We start from the raw sequence: 23967 nt of genomic DNA on the forward strand, positions 1-23967 counted from the left end.
CTTGTATTTTGGGTCAAGTAGAACAGCGTTTTGACCACTCAAGTCAACAAAGGGCCAAGCCCAATATTAACCAAGGTGAGACTTCCATACCATGAGTTGACCAAGTGGACTGACATATAATTCCTATAATTAAATCATATCTGTGAAACCAAGATATCAAACATGCTTTCATTTAACCCATGGGTTTTTATTTTCTGTTTACATGGTGCTTTCAAAGTCTAAACTTATCTTAACTATTTTTTCAATTATATCTTTGCTTTTCAGTTAATCTTTAACTAACTCATGTATTATTAACATAAAAGAAATGAAAAAAATAAAACAAGTTTCATGACTTTTTAGATAAAATAATTATCACTTTGAATTTAAAAGGGAAATAACAATTAAAGAAATAGAACTTTTTTAAGAGTGTTTGCTTAATTAGGGAACAGTGACGAGTCTAATTTAACCAATGATTCATCTCAATGGTTATTCAACAAGTATAGACTTACTTGATACATTTGCCTTACGAAAGTTTTCAAACAAAGCCTTTTGGAGAACCCAATCTTCAATCATGGCTTGAGAACGAAGAGGTTGGTCAGTGGGAAGAAGATGGCCAGCTCCCAAAACGACAACATTGGTGAGAGAGTTCCAAGACTGAACATACCCAGCAAGCTCTCCATTAACCTTCCATATCTTCCTTTCAGCATTCAGAAACTCTTCTATCCCTTCCCATTTCATTGTCTTAACCCAAACCTCTGTTTGGACAACTCCATCCCTCAAATCATACTCACCTTGATAAAGCAACACCCTGCTCTTCCTCACCAAGTATTCCACCATGTGTTTCACACTTTTCATCACATCACCATGTAATGCCTCCCCAACAACATCACTGCATATCTCATACGCAAACGATTCTTTCACCCCCAGTGCTTTCTTCACCTCCGCAATGTTCAAGAACCGTTCGACCAGATCATCCTCGTACGGAGCTTTCCTTGTATAGTCATACAAAGTAGCCAACCCTGTCATGTCTTGCAACCTTTTCAACACCTTGCTTCTCGCATCTGTTGCTGCACTCCAATTCCTCTTTTGGATCAACCCAACGGCTTCCAGTTGACCTTTTTCCAACTCATTCTTCTGTCTCTCGTTGATCAATCCAACATAGTATGCATTCACAGCATGAGAGACAACTTGAGTTTCGGGGTCTGTTAACCCATCCCCGATAGCTACACCGGCCAGATTCACTCTCTCGGAAGCCTCCAAGTTTTCATTTTTCTTCAATATATAGTACCCAATCGCAGGCACATACTTGCCAGCATAGCTTTCTCCAGTAATATAAACAGGGCGATGCTTGAAAAGAGGATCCAGTTGAAGAAATTTGGTTATAGCAGCAAAGAGGTGTTTGGCAACCGCGTTTTGATCTCTTGGGATCTCTTCTGGGGTTGAGGCCACACTGAAGCCAGATCCAATGGGACTATCAAGAAAAAGAAGGCCAAAAATTCTGTTCCAGGAGCCAGGGTTGGGCTGAAGGGTGAGGGATTGGGTGACTCGCCATGGTCCAAGCTCGTAGAAGTTGCCAAGCATGGAGGAGCAGCCAGGGCCACCTTGGAGCCAAATGAGAAGTGGGGTTTGGGAGAGTGGCAAAGTGGAGTTTTGTGCTTCATAGAAAGCGTAGAAAATTGCAGACGCAGAACTAGGATTGATTGGTAAGTAACCATACCTGCTGGGGAGGGCTTCTTTGGGGAATGAATGGCTTGATTGTGATAAAAAGAGTGGGAAGTGAAAGAAAGAGAAGCAGAGGAAGAAAAGGGTGAAGGAGACTGATGAGGCCATCTTAGTGTTTGACCATGTGTGGTTGTGGATGATACCTATAAATTAACCTCAAAACTTTAGAGAAAATCCCAAAATATCCACGTTCTCTTATTGACATTTGTTTTAGATCATGGCTTTTTGGTCATTTGTGTTTGCATTCTGATTTTACAGCTCACTTCTTTTAAAAAATATTGGAATGCACCCTCAGTTCCATGATTCGTTATTTTATTTTCCTCTCATCTGTGCTCGGCGCCAATTTTTTTTTTATAGCCTAACATTGATTGAATGCACCAATCTGACATCAATCGACAGCTCCACCATGAAATATAAAATATAAAAATATCAAATTTTGGATAATAGAAAAAAACTCGTTGACCACATGACGGAAATGTCTAGCCTGATACGATGACGGGATGATCACGATATTCAAATTTGGCAGGACATGCCTTGACGATTCAGGCTAATGGGGATAGGCAGGATAAAAAGAATGGAGCGGATGAAATTTACTTTCAAATTCACTTAAATAAAAGACAAAAAAATTTATCTCTAAATTCTCTCAAATCCACTTCCTTAAATCCACTCAAAAGAACATGGCCTAACATATGGTAATCTGACCATGCGGCTAGGATTAACGGGATGGAGGATTGAGTGCGTTGGGTGTGCTAATGGGATGATTGAGACAATGAGATGGTCAAAGTTGGATAAAATGGACGAGTTGATGAGACAGAAGAGATTGTCGGGATACTGACTAGGTTTAATGAATGGAAACGCTAACGATTTGATCAAGATGTACGGGTTGACATGTTGGTTGGGATGGATCGGGTTGTTGACTAGATGACTGGGAATTATAGGATGGAACAGTTGACGAGGATGACTTGGTTGGCTGGGTTGGCAGGGCTAGCTGGGATGGATCGGGTTATGGGATGAGCTGTTGGGTTGGTTGAAATGGATGAGCTAAATGGGCTGACGATATGGACGAATTAGTTAGAATGGATGGAATGAACTTGTTGATCGATCTTAACAAGATGGACGAGATGACCCAACTAGCTGCAATGGACGAACTGACAAGATAACCACAGTGAACTAGATGAATAGACTAACGATATGGTCGGATTGGATGAGATGCATGTTATTGATAACTTTTTGGCAAGTATACCAAATCGTTCCAAGTAATACAGTGAATAAGTTAAAGAGTATCGTTCTTCCAAGGGAATTTGAGTTACGTTAATCAATTATAATTGTTTATCAAGGTCAATTACTGATGAAAATATTTATGATTTTGGACTTAAACATGAAATTAATCAAGTAGACGAAAATTAAGATTGAACAATGCGACAAACGATCACTGGAATTGGTCTTTGACTAATATTAAAGTAAAATCCTGGACAACATATATTCTCTGTTCAAGCATTCACATGAAAGTATCTTGGTTTAATTCCTTAAAACAAGTTCTAAAATTATCTGTTGAATTATTAATTCCTTAATTAATTCATCAAATAACTTTGCATTAACATCAGATGTTGAGAATGACCAAAAGCACAGAAGCCGTTCCTAGCGTAGTTACTTTTAGTTTCTTTTCTTACGTTTCTGGTTCTAAAAATACTTTCCAGTACAAAAGAACCTTTAAGAAGATTAATACTTTCGTATAATCAAGAGTAAGTCAAGAAAAGAACAAGAACAGAAACATATATTGCACAGGAAATTTACATTAATAATTCGTCATACAACCAATTCCAATGAACAGAAAATTTAGCCTATCCTAGACATCTCAAACGTACTCTTTACAGCAATTCCTTGCAGAAAGTGAAGTCTTAATGTCTTGACAGGTCTCCTGATCGTCTTCTCAATTCTCCAGTATTTTTCTCTGGATATGTTCGTGTGTCAGAAGATGGTTTTTGCCTTTCTGTCACGTCTTTTAAAACCAAAAACTTCCTTAATTCGCACAGCGCACAAGTGTGTGTGCGCTATGCGAATTTCGTGTAACCGCTGTCTTTCAACTGATGTTATTCTCACAACGCACAAGTAATGGTGCGCTATGCGAATTTCCATTTCCTGGCAGTGCGAGCTTTGGCTTGCGCTATGCGAGAATTAGCTGACAGACTCCCAATTATACATCATTTCCTATACAATAATTTACAAACAATCTACTTCTTATTACAACATTTCACTGAGTAATAACATGAATAATTAGAAGATTGAGATCATTTATAAGTGTAAAAACAACTCTTTTTTCACACTTATCAGTTATGACCTTGATAGATACACAAGATAGGATGGACTAAATGGTTAGATTGGTTCCGTTATGTCTATTAGACATAATGATGGGTTGACCAAGATAAACGAATTGATCAACATAACATATTGATATTGTTAAAATGATCGAGCTTATTATCAATTAGGTTTGATATTTTTTGTTATTCGTACTTGAAAAAAAGATAAATGTAAACACGCGTCAAAAGATTATTGGCTAATAAACTGAGACAAAGATTTAATATAAATATCACTAAACAAATAAATTAAAGGATAAATAATTAATTCGGTTTGAAAGAAAAGTAATAATTTTATTACAAAATTTAATTTTGTTAAATAGATTCAAACTTTATTATTACTTAATGGGTTTTGGGGTTTGGTTATTTATTGAACATTATAAAAGTTGGAGAGAATTAAAAGAGATGTTTAAATAAATAAAAAAATGGTTAGAGCGAGGTAATAGAAAAGGGATAATATATTAAAATCCCATTGAATGCGAGGGACTGAAGGGTGGATCGAAACAACAGAGGCTGGATGATGGATGAGACTTGAATGCTTAATTAGCTTATCAGATTCCTATATCTTTTGTCTACAACAGTAAACAGGAACCTATTCCCCGACATTATGGAGAAGTTTACAGGAAAGACCTTTTGACACACGTAGAGGTGTTCAGTGTAGAAAAATAGAACCGTGGCAGGTGACATGACATGACTTTCAATTTGGTACTTCTATTCAATGAAACAAATAGGTAAATTGTAACAAATCAAATACAAAATAAAAGTGGAAACTAAACAACAACTGCCAGGCATATTACCAGACAGATGCGCAGCACATAAAAAAACCAGAAACCGGTGAAATCAAAACAAAAATCCCGACAGAATCAAAATAAAAAAAGATGCAACCCCTGAATAAAACTAAAAGTAAAGACTACAAAACCACTTAAATTTAAGTTTATTCAAAATTTCTTTTTTATAAACTTAATTTTTCTATACCTAAGCTCTTCGTATATATTATGTCACATCAAGTTTATTTGTTCCATAGTTGAATTCTTCATATGATTTATTTCTTTCATTAATAGTTGAATTCTTGATATTTTTCATGTTGGTAGTCTTTTTCATTGCTTTTTTACTATTTGTTCAATTATTTTTAATGACTTCATTTTTACTTATTTTTCTTTCACTTTTATCAAGGTGTTTTTTTTGTTTTGTTCGACTTCTCAGTAACCTTAGCTAATTCATTCCTAATCTTGGTTGACTCTCAACACCTTTGGTCGATCTCTCAATAACATTAGCCATCTTTGCTAATAAGAGTATGGTATTAGTAGATTTCAATGTTAATTTGACATTTATCTTACTTTGATTTTGTATAAAATGTTTGATAACTACCTCAATTTCACTATTTTTGTAGGAACAGAAGAATTCAGGGAGTCAAATATGTATTTTGAAGAAAAAATAACAAATTAAACACTTTTAGAGAAATCTATCATAACAGAAAAACAAAACGTTGGATGAACTAATGACTTGTTTTATCTAACTAGCTTAATATTGGCTGGGAATTGGTCATAAGTTATGGTCTAATTAGTTATCGTATGAGCTTCTAGATGTTAGGAATAAATTTAGGGTTTAGAACTAGAGATAAAGTCTTGAACTTAATGTAAGTGAATTGTTCAACTAGTCATTGAGGAATCATACTGAAGGGTAACGATCTTAGGCTCTAAGAGCAAGAAATGGACCTAGAGTTACACCTAAGCGAACTCCTAAGACTTGATCATTTTAAACTTCGTGTTTGGAGGTAGATCTGATGCAAGAGAGGGAAAATCTGTGAAGTCGAGATTCAACACGATTAAACCATTCAAAAGTCACATTTAATAGCTTAAATGGATTTCTAATTGATTTTACAACATTTTCACCAATACAAACTTGTTTTCTACACATCAACTATTTGACAAATGATTAAAATAGTTAAAACATTGTGTTTTCTGCCTAATTCCTATGGATACGACACTTGTTTACTAAAACAACCTAGTATACTTGGTGATATATTTGGGTTACAAACTGCACACAAACAAGTTTTCGACGTTGTTGCCAAAGATTTGAGTCAAGAAAATCTTTGTTTAAACCAAATTGATCATTGTACAAATTTGTATTTAAGTATAGATAAGCTAACTCATTTACTTGCTTTCATTTTTACTATTTTATTGGTTACTGTTTCATTGAATTTTACACTCATTTCTGCATAAATCATTGTGCTTTAATGTTGGTCATCACTGTTTAAGTTGTTGTGTATGCAAAGGAGAAGATAAAAACAAGTTTTATTGTTTGATCCAAAGGTATAACACACACTTAGAAAGCACAACAAGAACAGAAAAAAGAGGAAAACCTTAATGCCACAATCGTAACCGTAAATTGAATCTGTTAATTCAAATCTTGATATGGAAGCAAAGTCGTTGAATAAAATGGTTGCAGACAACAATCATAGGACATAACTTGAAGATTACCCTCAACAACAAGGGCCACACCACTTCTCAAGCATATTTAGAACTACGAAAGAAGTGGAGATGAAGCATGCCTTATTTTCTGTAATCATAGCAAATCAGTTTGCTAGGCTAGACCAAGAAAACCCATTTAATCACTTATCGCGTTCTATGAACTATGTGGAACACTTGGAACAATCTCTGATGATGAAGAGGTTGTTTATCTCAAGTTGTTCCCATTTTCACTTACAGGAAAGGTCAAAGTTTGGTTACAATCTCACCCAAACTAAAGCTTAACGAGTTGGGAAGATGTGGAAAAAAAAGTTTCTGGCCAAATTCTTCCCACCATCCAAATATGTTAGTGCTAAGGTTGTCATAGCAACCTTTTCTCAAGGGCTGGATGAACACTTTTGTAAAGCATGAGAAATGTACAAAGCCCTACTTAAAAAGTGTCCTAACCACGGATTTGATGAAGTAGCTCAACTCAACATGTTCTATAATGGATTGAGACCACAAACTAGAATGTTGTTGGACGCATCAATAGGAGGAAAAATGATGATGAAAAGTGTTGAGGAGGTTACTACAATTATTGAATCACCAACAACTAGTGATCATCAAACACAATATGATAGAAATTAGAGTTGTCAAAACGGGTAACCTGGCCCGACCCAACTCGATCCATCACGGGTTGGTCACTTAGTGAGCCAACCCAACCCGACTCATTTATTAGTGAGCCGAAAAAATTTGAACCCGACCCGACCCGACCCACCACGGGTTGGTGGGTTAAACAGGTTGGCTCATTGGCTCACTTAACTTTTTTTCACCCTCTTCTTCTGAGATTCTTATAACATGTTACTTTGATCAATCAAATTGAAACAGTAATAATTGGACCAATTGATATAAAAGAAAATGAAGCAAAAGAACTCTATAGTTATATATTCTAAGCTATCAAGCATAAAATTTTGCCAATTTAGTTTAATGAGACATACACAACCGTTTGAGCAAGAAACTACATATAGCCGTTAACAAAAATATATAGTAGAGGGGAACTTTTGGATATACAACATCACAACGCAGCACGAAAAACTCTACTGCGAAGTAAAGATTGTGCGTTTTGAATAATTAATTTAATTAATTTGATTTCAATAAAAAAAGAGGATTTTAATAATTAATTTAATTAACTTGATTTCAATAAAAAAAAGGTGGGTTGGTGAGCCAACCCAAATCTCACCATGGTTCAACCAGAGTGAATCAGGTTCTTAGTGAGCCGGGTCAAAATTTGCTCGCATTAAAATTTTCACATTTTTTCCAACCCAACCTGGCTCAAACCCGTGGTGAGTCGGGTTGGCTCACGGGTTTCAACCCATTTTGACGGCACTAACAAAAATTACCCTTCCAAAAGAGGAATATTGGAGCTATGAACATGGGATGCTATATTAACACAAAAAGAAATCATTTCTCAGCAAATGGAGGAGTTAAAAATGTAGATGGCAAAACTGCAGCTTAAGCTAAGAGCTCAAGACTCAACGCAACAAATTTTAAAATATGATTTTTGTGCAGGTGAACACTAGAATGGTCACTACTCTACTATTGAAACTATAAGAGAAGAGGAGTTACACTTCATGAATTACAATAGAAGGCCAAAACACTACTCCAACAACTAGAGATCAAATCATAACCAAAATCAACAACAAAGTTTAAGGCAAGATGGTGGTTTAACCAACAGGCAATCTGCACAAGCAAATTATCATGGACAACTACCTCAACAACAAGATAAAGTATAAAAAATTGAGGATGCATTGACACAATTCATCCAAGTTTCTACTTTAAATAAGAAGAATACAAAAGCTTCACTTAGGACCCTAGAAGTGCATAATGGACAACTAGCACTTCTTATGAATTGAAGAGAATTCTAGAGAAAATTGTCTCAAATTCTAAAAGAGATTGGTGATTAAAGTGGAATGACTAGGGATGACAATGAGTCGGGTCGGGCATGGATAATGCTTACCTTCAACCCGACCTGACAAAAGAAAATTCACCCGCTACCCGATCCGATACCCGCACGGATATCCGTTTAAAAAATATTCGCGGATATTTTAAAACCTGCGGATATCCGTGGATACCCCCAGGTACCCACAAATATTTAAAAAATATATTTTTATAAAATATTATAATAAAACTTAAATAAAATTACAAAAAATATATAAAATATAATATTATTAACTTAAATATAAATTAAAATTTAATTTTAATTATATTTAACCTTATAAAATATAAATTAATATTAATTTTAATTAAATTTAACTAAATAAAATATAAATTAAATTTTTATTTTTACTTTTTGCGGGTACCGGATATCCGCGGGTACAGATAGTATAATACCCGCACCCAACCCGTTTATAAACGGGTATTAAAAAACCCGCTACCCGCAACCCACGGGTAGTAAATATCTGCGGATACCAACTATCCGTCGCGGATTTTATCTGCGGATATCCGAGGGTGCGGATTTTTTTGCCATCCTTGGGGATGACACATTATAGGCATGCAAAATTGCCTTCAAGACCTTCATAGGCTTGACACCATTCCAATTGGTCTATGGAAAATTTTCCATCTATGTCTGAAGTTAGAGCAAAACACCTGGTGGGCACCTAAAACTCTCAACCTTGATCATAATACTAATGGAGAGAAAAGAAAGTTACAATTACAAGAATTTGATGAGTTGAGAACATAGACTTATGACTCCAAGTTGAAAGCCTACCATGACATAGATTTTGAAAAGAGAATTTAGGCCGAACCCACTGGTTCTACTCTACAATTCGAGATTGAGATTGTTCCCAAGAAAATTGAAGTCAAAATGGTATGAACCTTTCATAGTTAAAAATGTGAGGTCATACAAAGCAGTTGAGATTGAAGATCCAGAGACAAAAAGGAGCTAGGCAATGAATGGATAGAGGTTAAGGAGTATCAAGGTGGGTGATCTTGAAGATTCACCACCAGAGCCCAATTGAATGAACCATGATTGAAAAGGTATCGAGCTAAAGATGATAAAAAAGCGTTATTGGGAGGTTGCCCAACTTTAACACTATTTTATTGTTTGTCTATTTTGTGGTTCTAAAATAGTTGTTTGATTTTGCATTAGTTAGTTGTGTTTCTTAATTGCAAGAATAAATTTATATTATGTTATTCATTGCATGTTGCATCATTAAGAAGAGCATGAAGGATCGTAAATGATTAGAGTAGTCTAGAAAGTTTCATAAAAATTTGATGTAGAGTGAGTTTTCAAAAATCTGATAAGAGCTTACGAAACGAGCAGCAAACTTAGCGCTCAAACCGCCATTCACGGGTAAGTAAGAGTGGGTTTTAAAAATTTGAACTTTTAAGTCTATCCCTTATTTATATATATATCCCATATAAAACCCAGAACCCCTTTTGCCACCCCATTCGCTCTTAGACTCTCTATAAAACTCCATAACTTCTCAAATCTTCAATCTTCAACATTCTCGAATCCCCCATTCTCTTCTTTGCATTCTCATTCTCTACAATCTCCAGCAAGTACAACAACACTATTCATTCATATTTTTCTAACTTTTTATCCATACATTAGGGTTCGCTCAAGCTCCACTCATGGCTTGATCATCCCTCTTGATGAATTGTAATTGCTTGTGAAAATATGTTGAAAAGATGATTATGAAATGTTGTATATATCATTTTTTTTAGTTTGAGAAAGGATCAATTGAATCCTCTCGAGGCCTGGTTGGGGTAGCATGTTGTTGGGTTGGTACACGGGTACCGATTATCGAGAACTCTACTTTTGGCACATGATTGCATTCTCGGCTTTGAGGGTCATCAACTCTTTCTTATATATTCGTTACATTTCCTCTATTTTCTTTTGTGTATTCTTTATCATCTCTAGTAAAGTAGGAGATCAGAGTACTTGAAAGAAGAAAGAAAAAGAATATATGAATGAAAAGGAATCAACTAATGTTAGGAAATAAAAGAAATAATCTTAAAAAGTTTTTAAACTTAACTAACAATTTAGTTCTCTAATTTTTTGATTGGCTTCATTTTCTTTCTTTATTATTTTTTAGTTTAATTTAATTTTTTAACTTAAAAAAAATAATGTAATAATTTTAGTTAGATTGATGTTAATCCTGTATGATGTGTCCATATTATATAAAATTTTTAATTTTTGTAATTTTTTATGTTTTATTTAATTAAAAAATTTAAAAATTTCAACACATGACATATATAATAAACTGAAAGAACCAAATTAAACCATTTAAAAAAAGCAAAAGACTAAATTAAACTTAAAATAAATAGAATCAAAATAAACCAAACTACGCGAAAGTTTTTAATAAAGCTTAGTTGACCATTGTAGAAGTTGAAAGGACGTTTCACGGCAGTTTCAAATTTTGGGTCAAGTTAAAAACTCGGGTGAAGTTAATATGGTATTATTTCCAATTAGATGATCGGAAAAAAAAGTCCATTTTTGAGCTTAGGAATATGGAAAGAAATATTTGTGTCTTTACCTTTAGCTTTGCGCACTGACTTGCTTAGACTAAGGGAGTTGAGAGTTGTACAATATGTTTGGTCTATTGAGGAAGAAGTTAATGTGAGTTATATAAAAATTAATAACATTTTAGTGAACTATATAAGGGATCAATATAACTTTTTATCTAAAATTTTAAGACAATGAATTAATGGATCTTTCACTTTTATATACATTTTTACTTTCTCATTTTTGTCTAATGTGAGACTTACACTCATTCGATGTCGATTAAATCAGTAGAATCAATGCTAATTAGAATAACTAGTGGGTCATTTTGCGTCTGATTGTTTATTGAAGACAATTGTGGAATTTAGAGAGAATTAAAAGAGGTGTTTAAATGGAAAAACTAAGAGCGAGGTAATAAAAGAAGAATATTATATTTAAATCTCTTAAATGTGTGGAACTGAAGGATAGGAAGTCGATCCGAATAAAAGAGACTGGATGAGACAAAGGAAGACACTTGAATGTTTTAAGTGATTGGATTCTTATACACTTTAGCTTAAACAATAATAAAGACTCATCGATTTTCAGTTTTTCATTTTTTGAGTTTTCATTTATTTATTTATTATTTCATGTCATTTTTACCAAAAGATGTTATATTCATTGTATTGGGGATTAACGGTTGGGTGTCGTGTGGTGTTAGTGCGGAAAGAATTTTTTTTTCTTTTTTCTTTATGATCTAATCTTAGTACAGCGGATGCTTTTACCAGTCCGTTTATAAATAAATTATTTTATTAATTGCGAAAATTTCAGAGGAGAAAAACAGTTTGACGCGTACCTTTTCTATACAACCAACCCTCATGAAATATACAACCAACCCTCATGAAATATGAATTAAATTATTTATAAAGAATTAATAAAAATAATTATAAAATAAGAGATTTGTTCTGTCGTAATCCTGTAAGTCACTAATTAGTTTTACATTTTTTTATTGGACTAATTTAAATTTAAAGCAAGTACATTAAAAGAAATCTCTTATTTAAAAGACGATTTTGGTTTATTTAATAAATAAAAGATTACTTATATTTAAAATAATTATATATTTATATATTTAAAAAGAATTATAAATTTACTTATTTTAGAGAAATAAATACATTCAAGCGCCTCATTCTCTCCTTTCCAGTGTCAAAATTTTATTTATTGTCATTGTTGAAAATAATCGAATTCATCTTCATAATGATTGAATAAAATCATTCATAAATATATACTAGTATAGTATTATAATGTAAATATAATTTTGGACAAAAAGATACCCATATAAGTTGTGGGGTCGTAATTAATTTACAATATATTTAAATCTAATTTATGTGAAGAAGAGATTAAGTTTACTTAAATAAATAAATTATTTAAATAAAGAAGGCCGATTTTTGTAATTAAAAGTATTATCAATTTAAAGTTAGATTTTAGGTTTGAAGTAAAAGATAGTTGTCACCGATCAGTTTTCTTAATTGTCTAGTTCGGATGGTTGCTTGCTGACGGATCTGAATGATGATTGATCGCTAGTATGTGGTTGACTAAATGGTTATACGGTACATAAGTCCTATAACTCCAAATTTGAAATGATTGGCGAAGGAGTTTAAAGTTGGATGAATAGTTTTTGCCATTCATATTGTTCAAGGGTGGTTAAGATCTCAATTATCCGTTTAGGAGGCATTCAAACTACTCGACGCACTGGTTGAATATCTTTCGAAATATTTGAAAATATGATCATTGGGGGGAATGACACATGATGCTTCAAATCCCGCACCTGTCAGAATTTAAAGAGTTGAATGCTCTTAGTTATTGGATCTGGCTTGATGTAATAGTTGAGGTTGACTAGTGGGTGAGTCCCTCGCTACTATAAATAGGGGTGAGCCACACCTATCATTTTCAGCTTTGCAGACCAATCATTCTTCATATTTTAAGTAATAGTGTCCAATTGTCTTCGTCTGAGGAGTTTGAGGGGAGGAGCGGTCGAGGGTATGCAGACGACGCTTCTTCATCATTGGTATCATTGTTTGTCACTTCTCCTGTTTTGGGATCAATCGAGCGGGACATGGATTCGGTCGACAGTGTGGCCAGTGTAGATAAAAATAAGGTTGCACCCGCCGACGATACCGAGGTCAACGTTGAGTTGGAAATTCTGGATTTTAACTAGGCGTCTCGTGAGGCTGAGGAGTACATAACCTACTTCCGTATGGGTCGTCAATTGAGGTGGTAGGCTGAGAGAACACACTTTGCTGAGTCTAAAGAAAGCACCAAGATGTTTAACTTGATTGTTTGCATGGGGAACGAGCATGTATATTAAGGAAAGGAGAGTTCTCTTTCAGACTGTATGCTTGTCTCTTCAATGATTTGTTTGTTTGTCTCCTCCTTAACGAATTTCATATGCGCGTTTGAAGAAGCTTACTATGACGCCTACTTAGTTGCACCTAAACGGGGCTTAGATACAAGCATTTGAAGTGCTTTACTCGACCCCCGACCTCACTCCCACTCTGAGCATATTTCTGCACTATTTTCGCACTCATCCAAACACCAAGAAAGGATGGGTCTCCCTAATATCTGAGAAGGGGAGGTGATTGTTTTCCTTGTATACTTCTTCCTTTAAGGGATTTCAAGACCAAGTACTTCAAGTTGGGAATAACAGAGATCGACAGACCGACCTAAGGTTTTTCATGAGGTCGATCGACCAAAGTTTCTTATGTACTGGACGCAATGAGAAACTCTTGATTTCATTTCAAGTATTTTAAAACTAGATACCAACTTTTTACACCTTTTTCCATTCAAGTTGAAGTAGATTTGCTCTTTTGGGTATATCAGATTAGCTAGTAACCTAAATCACCTTTCTTTCTCTGAAGAATGTTCACAAAGACAAAATTTTGGCCAAATTCTAAGACAAATTTGGGAATTTTTGTTGGTGGAAATAAAGGAATGTGGAGTGACTTACACACATCACTATATGACACATCACAAATTGCAGTTCCTTGGTAAAAGATACAACACAAAATAAACAAATTGAACCACAAAATTGAATTGAAAACGTGTGTCATGGGGGAAGTAATATAACTACAGAAAATAACAGAACTAAGAAGATCTTTTTTAAAGCCATGGATGTAGTCTCACTATAAAAAGCTTATAAAACTTTACCAGATCATAGTTGAAATGAAAAGAAGGACTAAAGAAGATGCGAAGGCTCTCCAGATGAGGGACGTGAGGTCATCAACGAAGGCCTTGCTCGATTTGGGAATACTATAAAAGGTGGCGAGGGGGTGAGACTCGTCATGCAGGATGGCACCATAGTCAAATTTTAATCGGGGTACCAGGTATAGGCTTAGTGTTTGGGATTAGAGAAGGAAGGAGGGATGACAAGGTAGAGGTGGACATGGTTAGGTTAGGGTTTTCTTTCTAGAAGTGGTCTTCGATCATGGAGTCGATGGTGGAGTGAGGGATGGTGAGGAAAGGGAAATGCAAAGAGGAAAGGGATTGAGAAAGGTGGGGGTCAAAGAGGTTGATGGCATGGATGGTAGGGAGGATGACAACGGAAAGAAAGTTAAGTTTGGGTTTTCTAAAAATGGTTTTGGATGATGGAGTCAATGGTGGAGTGGGTGATGGTGAGGACAAAGAAAAGAGGATAAGGATTGAGAGGGGTGGGAGTTAAAGGGACTGATGGCGTGGAAGGCAGTGTGGATGGCACCGGAAAGAAAGTCAAACAAGAAGGAATGATATTGAGTGTTTTTCTTCGAGCATAATGAGAATTATTGGTGAGTTCCTTTGCGCGAGATGTAGAATGAAGAATGAGGGTTTTGAAGTGATATATGCAAATAAGTAATTATTTTTTTAACTTACATATGGATCCTCTTACATTACATACAAATCCTATTCTTCACAAATTTTCTTGTCCTAACACGCCAAATTTACATATGGGTTTTACATACAAAAAATCGTTAAGAAACAATTTTCTCGTTACCAACAAAAAAATCCGTATGTAAAAATCTGTATGTAAAAATCGGTAGGTAATTCACATTTTTCTTGTAGTGATGAGCTTTTAAGGTTTCTTCTATTGATATGAATCAAGATGATGAAGAGCTTATTAAGGAAAGAAAATAAGAGAAACAAGGAATTCAAACAAGAAGCACGACTAAGAAGAACAAAAAAGAAGAAATTAAAGAGAAGTATCATGGGAGGCTCACAAGAGGAAAACTCTAAGGCATTAGAAGAAGAAATCAAAAGAATTTTAAATAAACAAATAGGAATTTGAGATAGGATTAGAACTTGAGGGATAAAACCTGAGAAAGGAAGGACGAATCTAAAACTAGGAGGATTCCATGTTTCTAAATGCATGAACGTAGCTTATACTCCTATACAATGTGTCTAGTCACATTCTCCTTCCTTTAGGTTCATTCTTTGTACCTAGACACTTTCTCCTTTCCTTAGACTACCCTTTATTGTATCTAGCCACCTTCTGTCATTTATTTTCCTATATTTAAGGAGCCAATACATGTATCTCCTTAATTTCAAGGTATTAGTTTACATAAACATGCTTAGAGAAGTTAACTCTTGATTAGCAAAGTTAACTCTCTAAATCCTCTTTAGGACGAGCTCCTCATCTACAATAGGAGTCTTTACCTTTTGTAAAATGATATCTTGAGTTGAATGAATAAGAAGTCTTTTGTGAGCATTTGAGAGTTGAAGTTTTCTCTTCTCTTACTTTTGGTTCTTATCTTGGAAAGTTTTTTCAACTGGTGAAACATCTTGCACTTATCCTTTGATTCTTTAATTGAAGGTGGTGTGTTCTTCCATTTCTCTTTCTTTAATCATCTTTTGATGTTATTTCTTTACTTGTTTGTGTTACCTACTGCATATTTTAGTCTAACCCATGGTGTTTACTGTTTTTTCTTTTGCTTTTGTCATTAATGGACCTTCAAGCAAGGGTTTCCTCTTTCCTACACCTTGAGGGGTTGATCTAGATCCTACCAACCTTCTACGGTTCACATTATTTACGCACAAATAAAAGTATCTCCTGTGCATATTGAGTTACATTTGCTCTGTGTTTGTCTTTCCTATTTTGTTCTTGTAGGTCATTTATTATGTTCCTAATATGCTACAAAGGGAGGTTTTCATCGTCTTCGTCTTATTGGAATGATATTATATTGATTTATCGTTGTTTATAGTATGTGGAGATAAGATGAGATTTACATACCTCATAGTGGACACCAAAATGTTTCGATCACAATCTTTAGCAAAGCCCCTCACATAAGCATTTAAATATCAAGTATTCAAATTATTGTAATATATTGTTCCAAAACATATTCTAAATCGAAAGTCTATTTCTTTTAAAAAAATTTTGAATTTTATAAATCCTTGGATAAGATTTTAAATCCAAATCCATTTGTTTCATATAAACAACTTAAATAGGATTTCCAAATCCATATTTTCTAAAAAAACCATTACTTTTTCAAATCTAGTTTTAAATTTAAATCTATATTTTATAAAAATAAAGTAATTATAGCATATAATACATAAATATATAAAAAGAGTTAAATAATATATAAATTATTTCAAAATATAATAATGTTATAATGAAATAATACCAACGACTGAAACATTATCCTCACCATTTACATGTAAAAACCATTAATGACATGTAAAAACCACAACATCCAAGATACAAATGCATCTTAGTATCAAGTTGTGTGAAATGAGTGCCTTGGACTTATTTGGGACATCACAATAGTTGACTAGTGGATGAGCCATTTTCTTTTTAACACAAAAAAAGATATGTTGCAACAACTAATAGTTAGACATAAATTGTACATTCATGTCTTCTTTAATAATGAAAAAAATCTTATTTGATTTGGAATTAGCTAAAAAATATTAAAGAAAATTTTGTTGAAACACCTAGTCTCAGGTCAATCTTTACCAGTTGTTAAACTGAAGAAATTTATATAGTGCAATTAGATCGGAATTAATGCTAGCATTGGTCTTGTGGAAAAGTAACAGATTTCAGGCTTAATGACCAACTTCAGATGCTTACAGAACTATGTTATGATAAAAATTGGGAACAAAGATAAATACTAACACAAAGGAAGTAGTAAGCAAAACTCACTAAGTCGGGCTCTCAATGTTGAGTTGTTGCTGCTTCGGTGCTAAGGATCTCTGCCAAGTTGGATTCACCTTTGTTCGGATTGAGGGAAAGGGAATGAATTCGAGAAGTTTGCATGTAGTAGATGTGATTGAAAAAATTTGGGTATATATTATTATATATTAAAATAATTATAAAATAAAGGTTTAAAAATGATTAAATGTAAAATATAAATTTTTAAAATTAAATAAAAAGTTATTATAAATTTTTAATGTATAAAAAATTATATCTTAAAATATAATATATGAAATAAATTGTTGTAATTGATATTAAAATTAAGTTATCTAACTTTATTTATTTATTATTTTAATATTTTTTTTGAATTATATATTTACAAAACAAATTAATAATAAAAATCAAAGTTTTTAAACTCACATAAAAAGTTATACAATTTGTACAATCAATTATGATACATTTCTCCACAATTTTTTGGCATGATAAAAAGGGAAGTGAAGATACCAATTTGATCCGTTGATTATTTTTTATTTGTACACGACGTAGTGTTTCGGGATAAAGATTTGAGAAATAATAAATGAATGGATTTGAAAAGATAAAAAGTGAATTGGAGAGTTGTTTAAATTAAGGAATTTGAATTGATTGGGATAAATATTTGAGAAATAACAAATGAATAGATTTAAAAAGATAAAAAGTGGATTGGAGAGATGTTTAAATTAAGAAATTTGAGTGGATGATGAAAGGATTTAAAAGGAAAATTTGTGAAAGTTTGTGTACAAGATAATGAGTACTATAAATTATAAAAAAAAGTTTTAATAGATAAATTTAAATAATTATTATTTTACTTTTAAAAATAAATATGATATAAAATTAAACATAAATAATAAAAATTATGTTAAAATACAATTAAAATTTTCATTTAAAATTACATAAACACTACTATTATAAGAATTTAGAATCCAATTCTAATAGTGATATAACCGATTTTAATAAAAACTCAGAATTAAATTTAGAGTGGTATAATTGATTTTAATAAAAATTCAGAATGGATTTCATTCTTGTATAATTCATTCTATTATATTTAAGTCATATACAATCGATTCCAACTTTAACACAAATAAATCTATAATTGATCCCAATACCATTAATTGATTTAGCATCATTATAATTGATTCTAGTATTTTAAAAATGCATTCAGAATTTATTCCAATCTTTCTTTAACTATGTAGAATCAATTCTCCTCATCTCGAGAATCAATTTTGTTCTCTTTCTATGCTCATTGATGTTAAAATGAAGGTTATTTTCAAATTAAAACAATGATAACTGGTTGGTTGCAAAACCAATAGCAAGTGCACCGATTGTAATGTAACAAGTGATAAATATCATTATGTCCCAAAAAATTTGTGTAATACTAGACAATTCTTGCACTTTAACTCAATTAGACCATAAAGTTCAGAAAAATACAATAAACATTTTTTGGTATTTTCATCACATAATAGGTGTGCAAGTAAATATAATAGGTTATTTACAATTTGTTAAGATTAAAGTTCATCCACTTCACTCTCATGCACTAACAAACATCTCAATTCCATATTCATGTCAAAATCAACTCACAAACATATTCAAATTCTATCCTTAGAGCCTTTGTGCTTATGATAACTCATTAAGTTCTAATTCCTTGAATCCTCAATAAGCAAACATACATTAAGTTCAAGAGTCTAAGATTACTGATGTATCAAGTTCTATTTCTAGATACAAGCATTCATTAGGCATTCAATTTCAAGTCTAGATTCTAAAGATATTTTTCAACACACCAAACATTAAGTATGAAAATTGAATACTAACATGAATTGAAAAAACATATATCATTAATAACATAAAATTACACAAAAGTTTCATGTTTTACAACTAATCTCAACAAATAAGAATAATCATTCATGGAGAACTTGTCAGTGAAAAACATCTTAAGAATTGTTTGTTTGGCGTGATTTTCATTAAATTGTTTCTTCTATAAGATATGTCTATTGAAAACATGTTTACGACCACGTCTCATTGTTCAAAGCTTATATTTATTAGACAATATCTTTATTGTAGGTCTCTTTTTCTTATTAATTGAATATACAATATTTAAGCTTTCAGTGTTTTGTTCTTATCAAGGATAGATATGTTAGTTTCAGCACATGAGAACTTATCCTGATATATTTGCACGTCTTCCTTAAACAATGCTTGTTAAAATTTATCTCTTTAAAACATATTTATACTCGATAGCTTCTCACACTTATTGTTTTACAAGAAAATGAGCATCTTTCTACCACATGAAACAAAGAGAGGTTAAAAAATATTTACAAAGATGTGGAAATGGAATTAGGGTTCATAGTTAAAAATGAGCTGCAGAGTAGAAAATAAATAAAGTCTTGATATATAATCTCTCTTAGAAATTTAGATTTTCCAAATTTTAAAGTTGAACTTATAAAATATAGACTAAAACAAAAATAAAATTTAATAAAATAAATTTTAGATGAATTAGAGCAAAGGAAAAATAACAGTTTAACCTAAACAGATTTTTTGTCCACCGTATCCATAATCTAACTATTTCTCTCCATTACTCAAAAGCCATTATACAAATATTTCTGTTAAATAAAAAATAATTGGGTAAATTTTAGAAAAGTAAGCAATAAACATACTATAAAGATTAACAACAAAAAAAATATCAAATAGAGTTACTTCATCCTTTACTGAAAACTTTTAATAATATTTTAGAATAAAAATATAACCAATCATACTAAAAATAGAATATGTATTTTAAATTTGTAATATCCCAATTTTAACCGCTTACAAATGATAAAATAAAGTGTTATAAAATTAATAAAAAAACCGTATTTGTCTCAAACATATAGATATAGTATAATATATATAGTTATCTAAAAGAAAATAATCATAGTAATACAACTAAACATAACTAATACACAACTAGAAGAAACTTTGTAAGATAGTGTCCTTCACTATAAATCCTTCAACACTTATCCCTCGTCTACTCACATAATAAGGTGATCATCATAAAAGAAACAAACAACACACAAGAGACAATATGATAAACTAATGTGCTAAAGAGTTAACCTAAAATAATCATAAAATGCCAATTATAAATTAAAAATGTAAAACACACAAAAAATCATATACTCACACAAACAATTGACATTAAACTCAACTACTGGATACAGGTCTTTAACATAGGGCTTCAACGTAGGCGTGCACTAGTAGTGATATATATACATTGTAAAGTCATAAACAAAGGGGTTATCATTGTACCACCTACAAGGTTAGTCCTCTTCACCTCTAAGACCAAATCAATGTTTATAGACTATGACATCTTGCTACTTTCACCACATAAACAAACATAGTAACACATTCATATTTCAGCTACTCAAACACCAAATCACCAATTCAACATACTCACATCAACCATACATATAATTTACCATATTCATCACATCTATAACTTTAAAACAAAAAATTTAGCTTTCTTTACCTGATAGATGACCAGACAACTCGATAGACTTAAGAATACCTTCAAAATCACAAGAAGTTTATTTGCTCTTATGAACAATAGAAACACGTGAAGGTACACCATTAAGACCACTTGTTAGTAGAGACTCTTAAAGTTGACTCAGACATCACATACAACCCCAGATAGTCTGCATGTAAATGAAGACAAAATCGGCCAAGAAAGAAGTAGAAAACCAACTTATAACCTGAAAAACTGATTGAACGGAAGTGGAGAACTCGCCTCAAGGATCACCCTAGTGGTTTTCGATCTTCAAACCGACAAGCAAAGAACGAAAACCCTTAGAAAAAATTCAAATAACCCTATAAAAGTGGTTTATAAAGAAATATAAGACTAGTTCATAACAATATTATTTATATTAAAACCTTTTAATATTAAAATAATCGAGTCTCACTATTTTTAAAGTACATCACTTCTAAAATACTATTTTTTAAGTCTCTACCAAATAACTCATAAATATATTAATACATGTATATATCACTTATGTTTTTTACATTTTAAAAAAAAGGAAAATTAAAAGTAATTTACGGCATGTTTTTTCTCCAATAATGTAAGTGGGTAAGATTTATCACATATTTTTACAACAATAAAATCATTCAATTATTTTGAAAATATTTTAAAAATAAATAAATAAAGATACACTTAAATACAAAAGTTTTCCATAAAAGTAAAGAAAAAAAGTGAAATAAATATAATTAGCGGGCAACTTGTAGCCATGCATTATACAGATGTTCATCTGTTTGTAAGTTACCAAAAGGAAATCTCCTTTAAATTAATTAAAATATTTGTTTTCATCTGAGAAAGAAAAATCCTATTTGCAATCTAAATATCTTAATAGAGAATATGGTCATAATTCTTTTGGTTCGCTAATCGAAATATCTAGATCTATAGAGTACAGACTGTATACATTAAATTTTTTACATAAAACCGCTTTACAGAACAGATTATTTGGCAAAAACGATATCCTTTTAGGCAAAAATACGGAATCAACAACTATAACATTTTTTTTCTAAAATAGCCCTCAATATTTATTCCGGAAATCATTCTGAAAAATATTTCCAAATATTTGAATAGGAAATTCCACAAATTCAAAAACATTCTTCTTCAGTCACTGATTCATTGACATTACTGTTCGAATTATTTGTTTCCGTTTCAGTTTCAGTTTGATAACAAAATAAAAACAAATAAGCCGTCAAATTAGAATAAAATAAATCGAATATTAGAGAGACGTCAACTATAATTACGTTGCCAGCAACCACAACCAATAGCGCCACCAAAGAAACTTTTCCCCACCAATCAACCATGTCTCGGCGTAGTCAGGCGCCGCCGCGGCCACTTTATAAGCAGCAGTCGTGGTCGCCGGACATGCTTCGGGACGAAGCGTGGCAACGGCGAAAGGATAACCACAACGTGAGCGGCGAGAACTGGCGGCGCCACCGGCCGAGCAAGAGCTTGTCGGAGGACGACATGGAAGAACTGAAGGCGTGCATCGACCTAGGGTTTGGATTCGGTTCGGTCGAAATTGATTCGAAGCTGTCGGATACCATCCCCGCTTTGGAGCTATACCTTGCTGTTAATAAACAGTACAACCACCACAGCATCTCTAGGTCCTCCTCTTCGTCTTCCCTTGTCTCTGATGGCGACATTTCGAGCCCCACCACCATTTTCGATGCAGGTAATTCCCCTCTTCGTAAATTCATTTTAATTTGCTTTTCTTCTCAATTCAATCATGTTGTCATCACAATTGCGTGTCATTCTACAAATTTAATTCGTTAACATTTCTCATTCTACACATTTATTGATCACTTGTTTATGACTGATTTTCGTTAGAAATTTGATTGATTAATCACATTTTTACCGTTAACCAGACTTGAACTTCAAATAATTTATAAGGAGACTAAGGGGATTGAGTTGGGTATGACTAACCAATGACAAGTTCTTAAATTTAAATTTGTTCGAGTAGTCATCATTCATACTCTCATTTTTGTATGAATGTGTGTTTGTTTGCAGCTAGAATTCCATTCGATGGACAATTTTTTTTCTAGAAAGTTCCTTCGAGATTAGAAGTTTGTTAATCATAAAATTGGGTTTAAATAAATTTTCTACGTTGTAACCGATATTATGGTTTTCTTGTGATTTACATTCGTGAAGAAAAAATGCGGATAATGGGACTGTTTCGTAAAATTAGGAATGAATATCGATTCTGGCAGTTTTGTCAGGGAAAAAGATTGCACAAATTTGATTATATGGTTAAATTTTGAGGTTTTTGCTGTGTTGGTTATTGTATAGGTGATGATTTGGCTGTTAAGAAGACTCGGTTGAAGCAATGGGCGAAGGTTGTTGCATGTGCTGTGCGGGAATCTTCTTCATCTTCATCTCCGGGTTCATACCCTTCCGACCATGTTAATTAGGAGTTGGATACCTGAAGCCCGCAGGAACAACACAAGACCAGTGTGAATTAAATTGGACTCTAATTTGTTCATAGATAGTCTTTCGTGGTTTCTTTTCAGATTTTTTATGTTAATGTTTATTGCTTGTATTTGGTATTTTGGTTTTTTGCTAATGTAATTGTAGCATGGATGTGCTAATATGCATTCCCAGACTCTAAACATCAGTTCTTAATTTGGGTTCTTTAGGAGATGGCTAGACATCCGAGAGGTTGAATTTAGGTTGATTGACTTGTTGGTGATTCTTTTCAATGTTTTCTGGTTCTGTTGTTGTGGTATCCTTCAGGTCCAATAGATCAGACACCATTCTTTTCAATATAAATATTGTTAATAAACGTTCGAGTGTTTTATTGTTCATCTAATTCCTGTTTTTTCTTCGGTCGGTGTTCTTATTGTTTGGATTGTTTCATGGATGTTCACTCGAATCACTAATATATTAATTAGTTGCATTACAGAGGAAAGGAAAATAGACCGAGCTCTTTCTTTTATCAGGAACCAAAAATAAAATGGCCCCTAACTGCTTGTTACATAATAATATTCTTTCAAAACTTTTACCATTCCTGAAAATGGTCATATGACATCAAAAAGTTTCTTTATTACATATTTTGAAAGTTTTCTGAAAAAGAAAAGTATTGCAGAATGATAATTATAAAATGCCTCGAGATATATCATCCTAATTAAATTTATATGCAAGTAAGATTGATGATTCTGAAATATTCTATATAAAAAGATTTATTAACACCAAATAAAGTTTGTAGAGAAATTTAAAATCAATTTTCAAATGAAGATTTCCATAAATTTTTTGTTTTAGTTTTTTCG

At 32.6% G+C, this 23967-nt stretch overlaps 1 protein-coding gene and 1 pseudogene across 1 annotated transcript; one reads left to right on the forward strand and one right to left on the reverse strand.

Annotated features, from left to right (window-relative positions):
- Window positions 1-380: 380 nt before the first annotated feature.
- Window positions 381-1831, reverse strand: LOC124829110 (serine carboxypeptidase-like 50 pseudogene; annotated as a pseudogene).
- Window positions 1832-21697: 19866 nt separating this feature from the next.
- On the forward strand, window positions 21698-23505 carry LOC124829107 (membrane insertase, putative (DUF1685)). Its single transcript, XM_047302571.2, has 2 exons — window positions 21698-22376; window positions 22991-23505. The coding sequence occupies exons 1-2, from the start codon at window positions 22004-22006 to the stop codon at window positions 23110-23112; spliced, it is 495 nt and encodes a 164-aa protein (XP_047158527.1). The 5' UTR covers window positions 21698-22003; the 3' UTR covers window positions 23113-23505.
- The last annotated feature ends 462 nt before the right edge of the window (window positions 23506-23967 follow it).

The sequence above is a fragment of the Vigna umbellata genome, chromosome 9 (assembly GCF_029865625.1).
Source record: "Vigna umbellata cultivar VRB3 chromosome 9, Vumbellata_1.0, whole genome shotgun sequence".
In the NCBI taxonomy this organism is placed as follows: Eukaryota; Viridiplantae; Streptophyta; class Magnoliopsida; order Fabales; family Fabaceae; genus Vigna; species Vigna umbellata.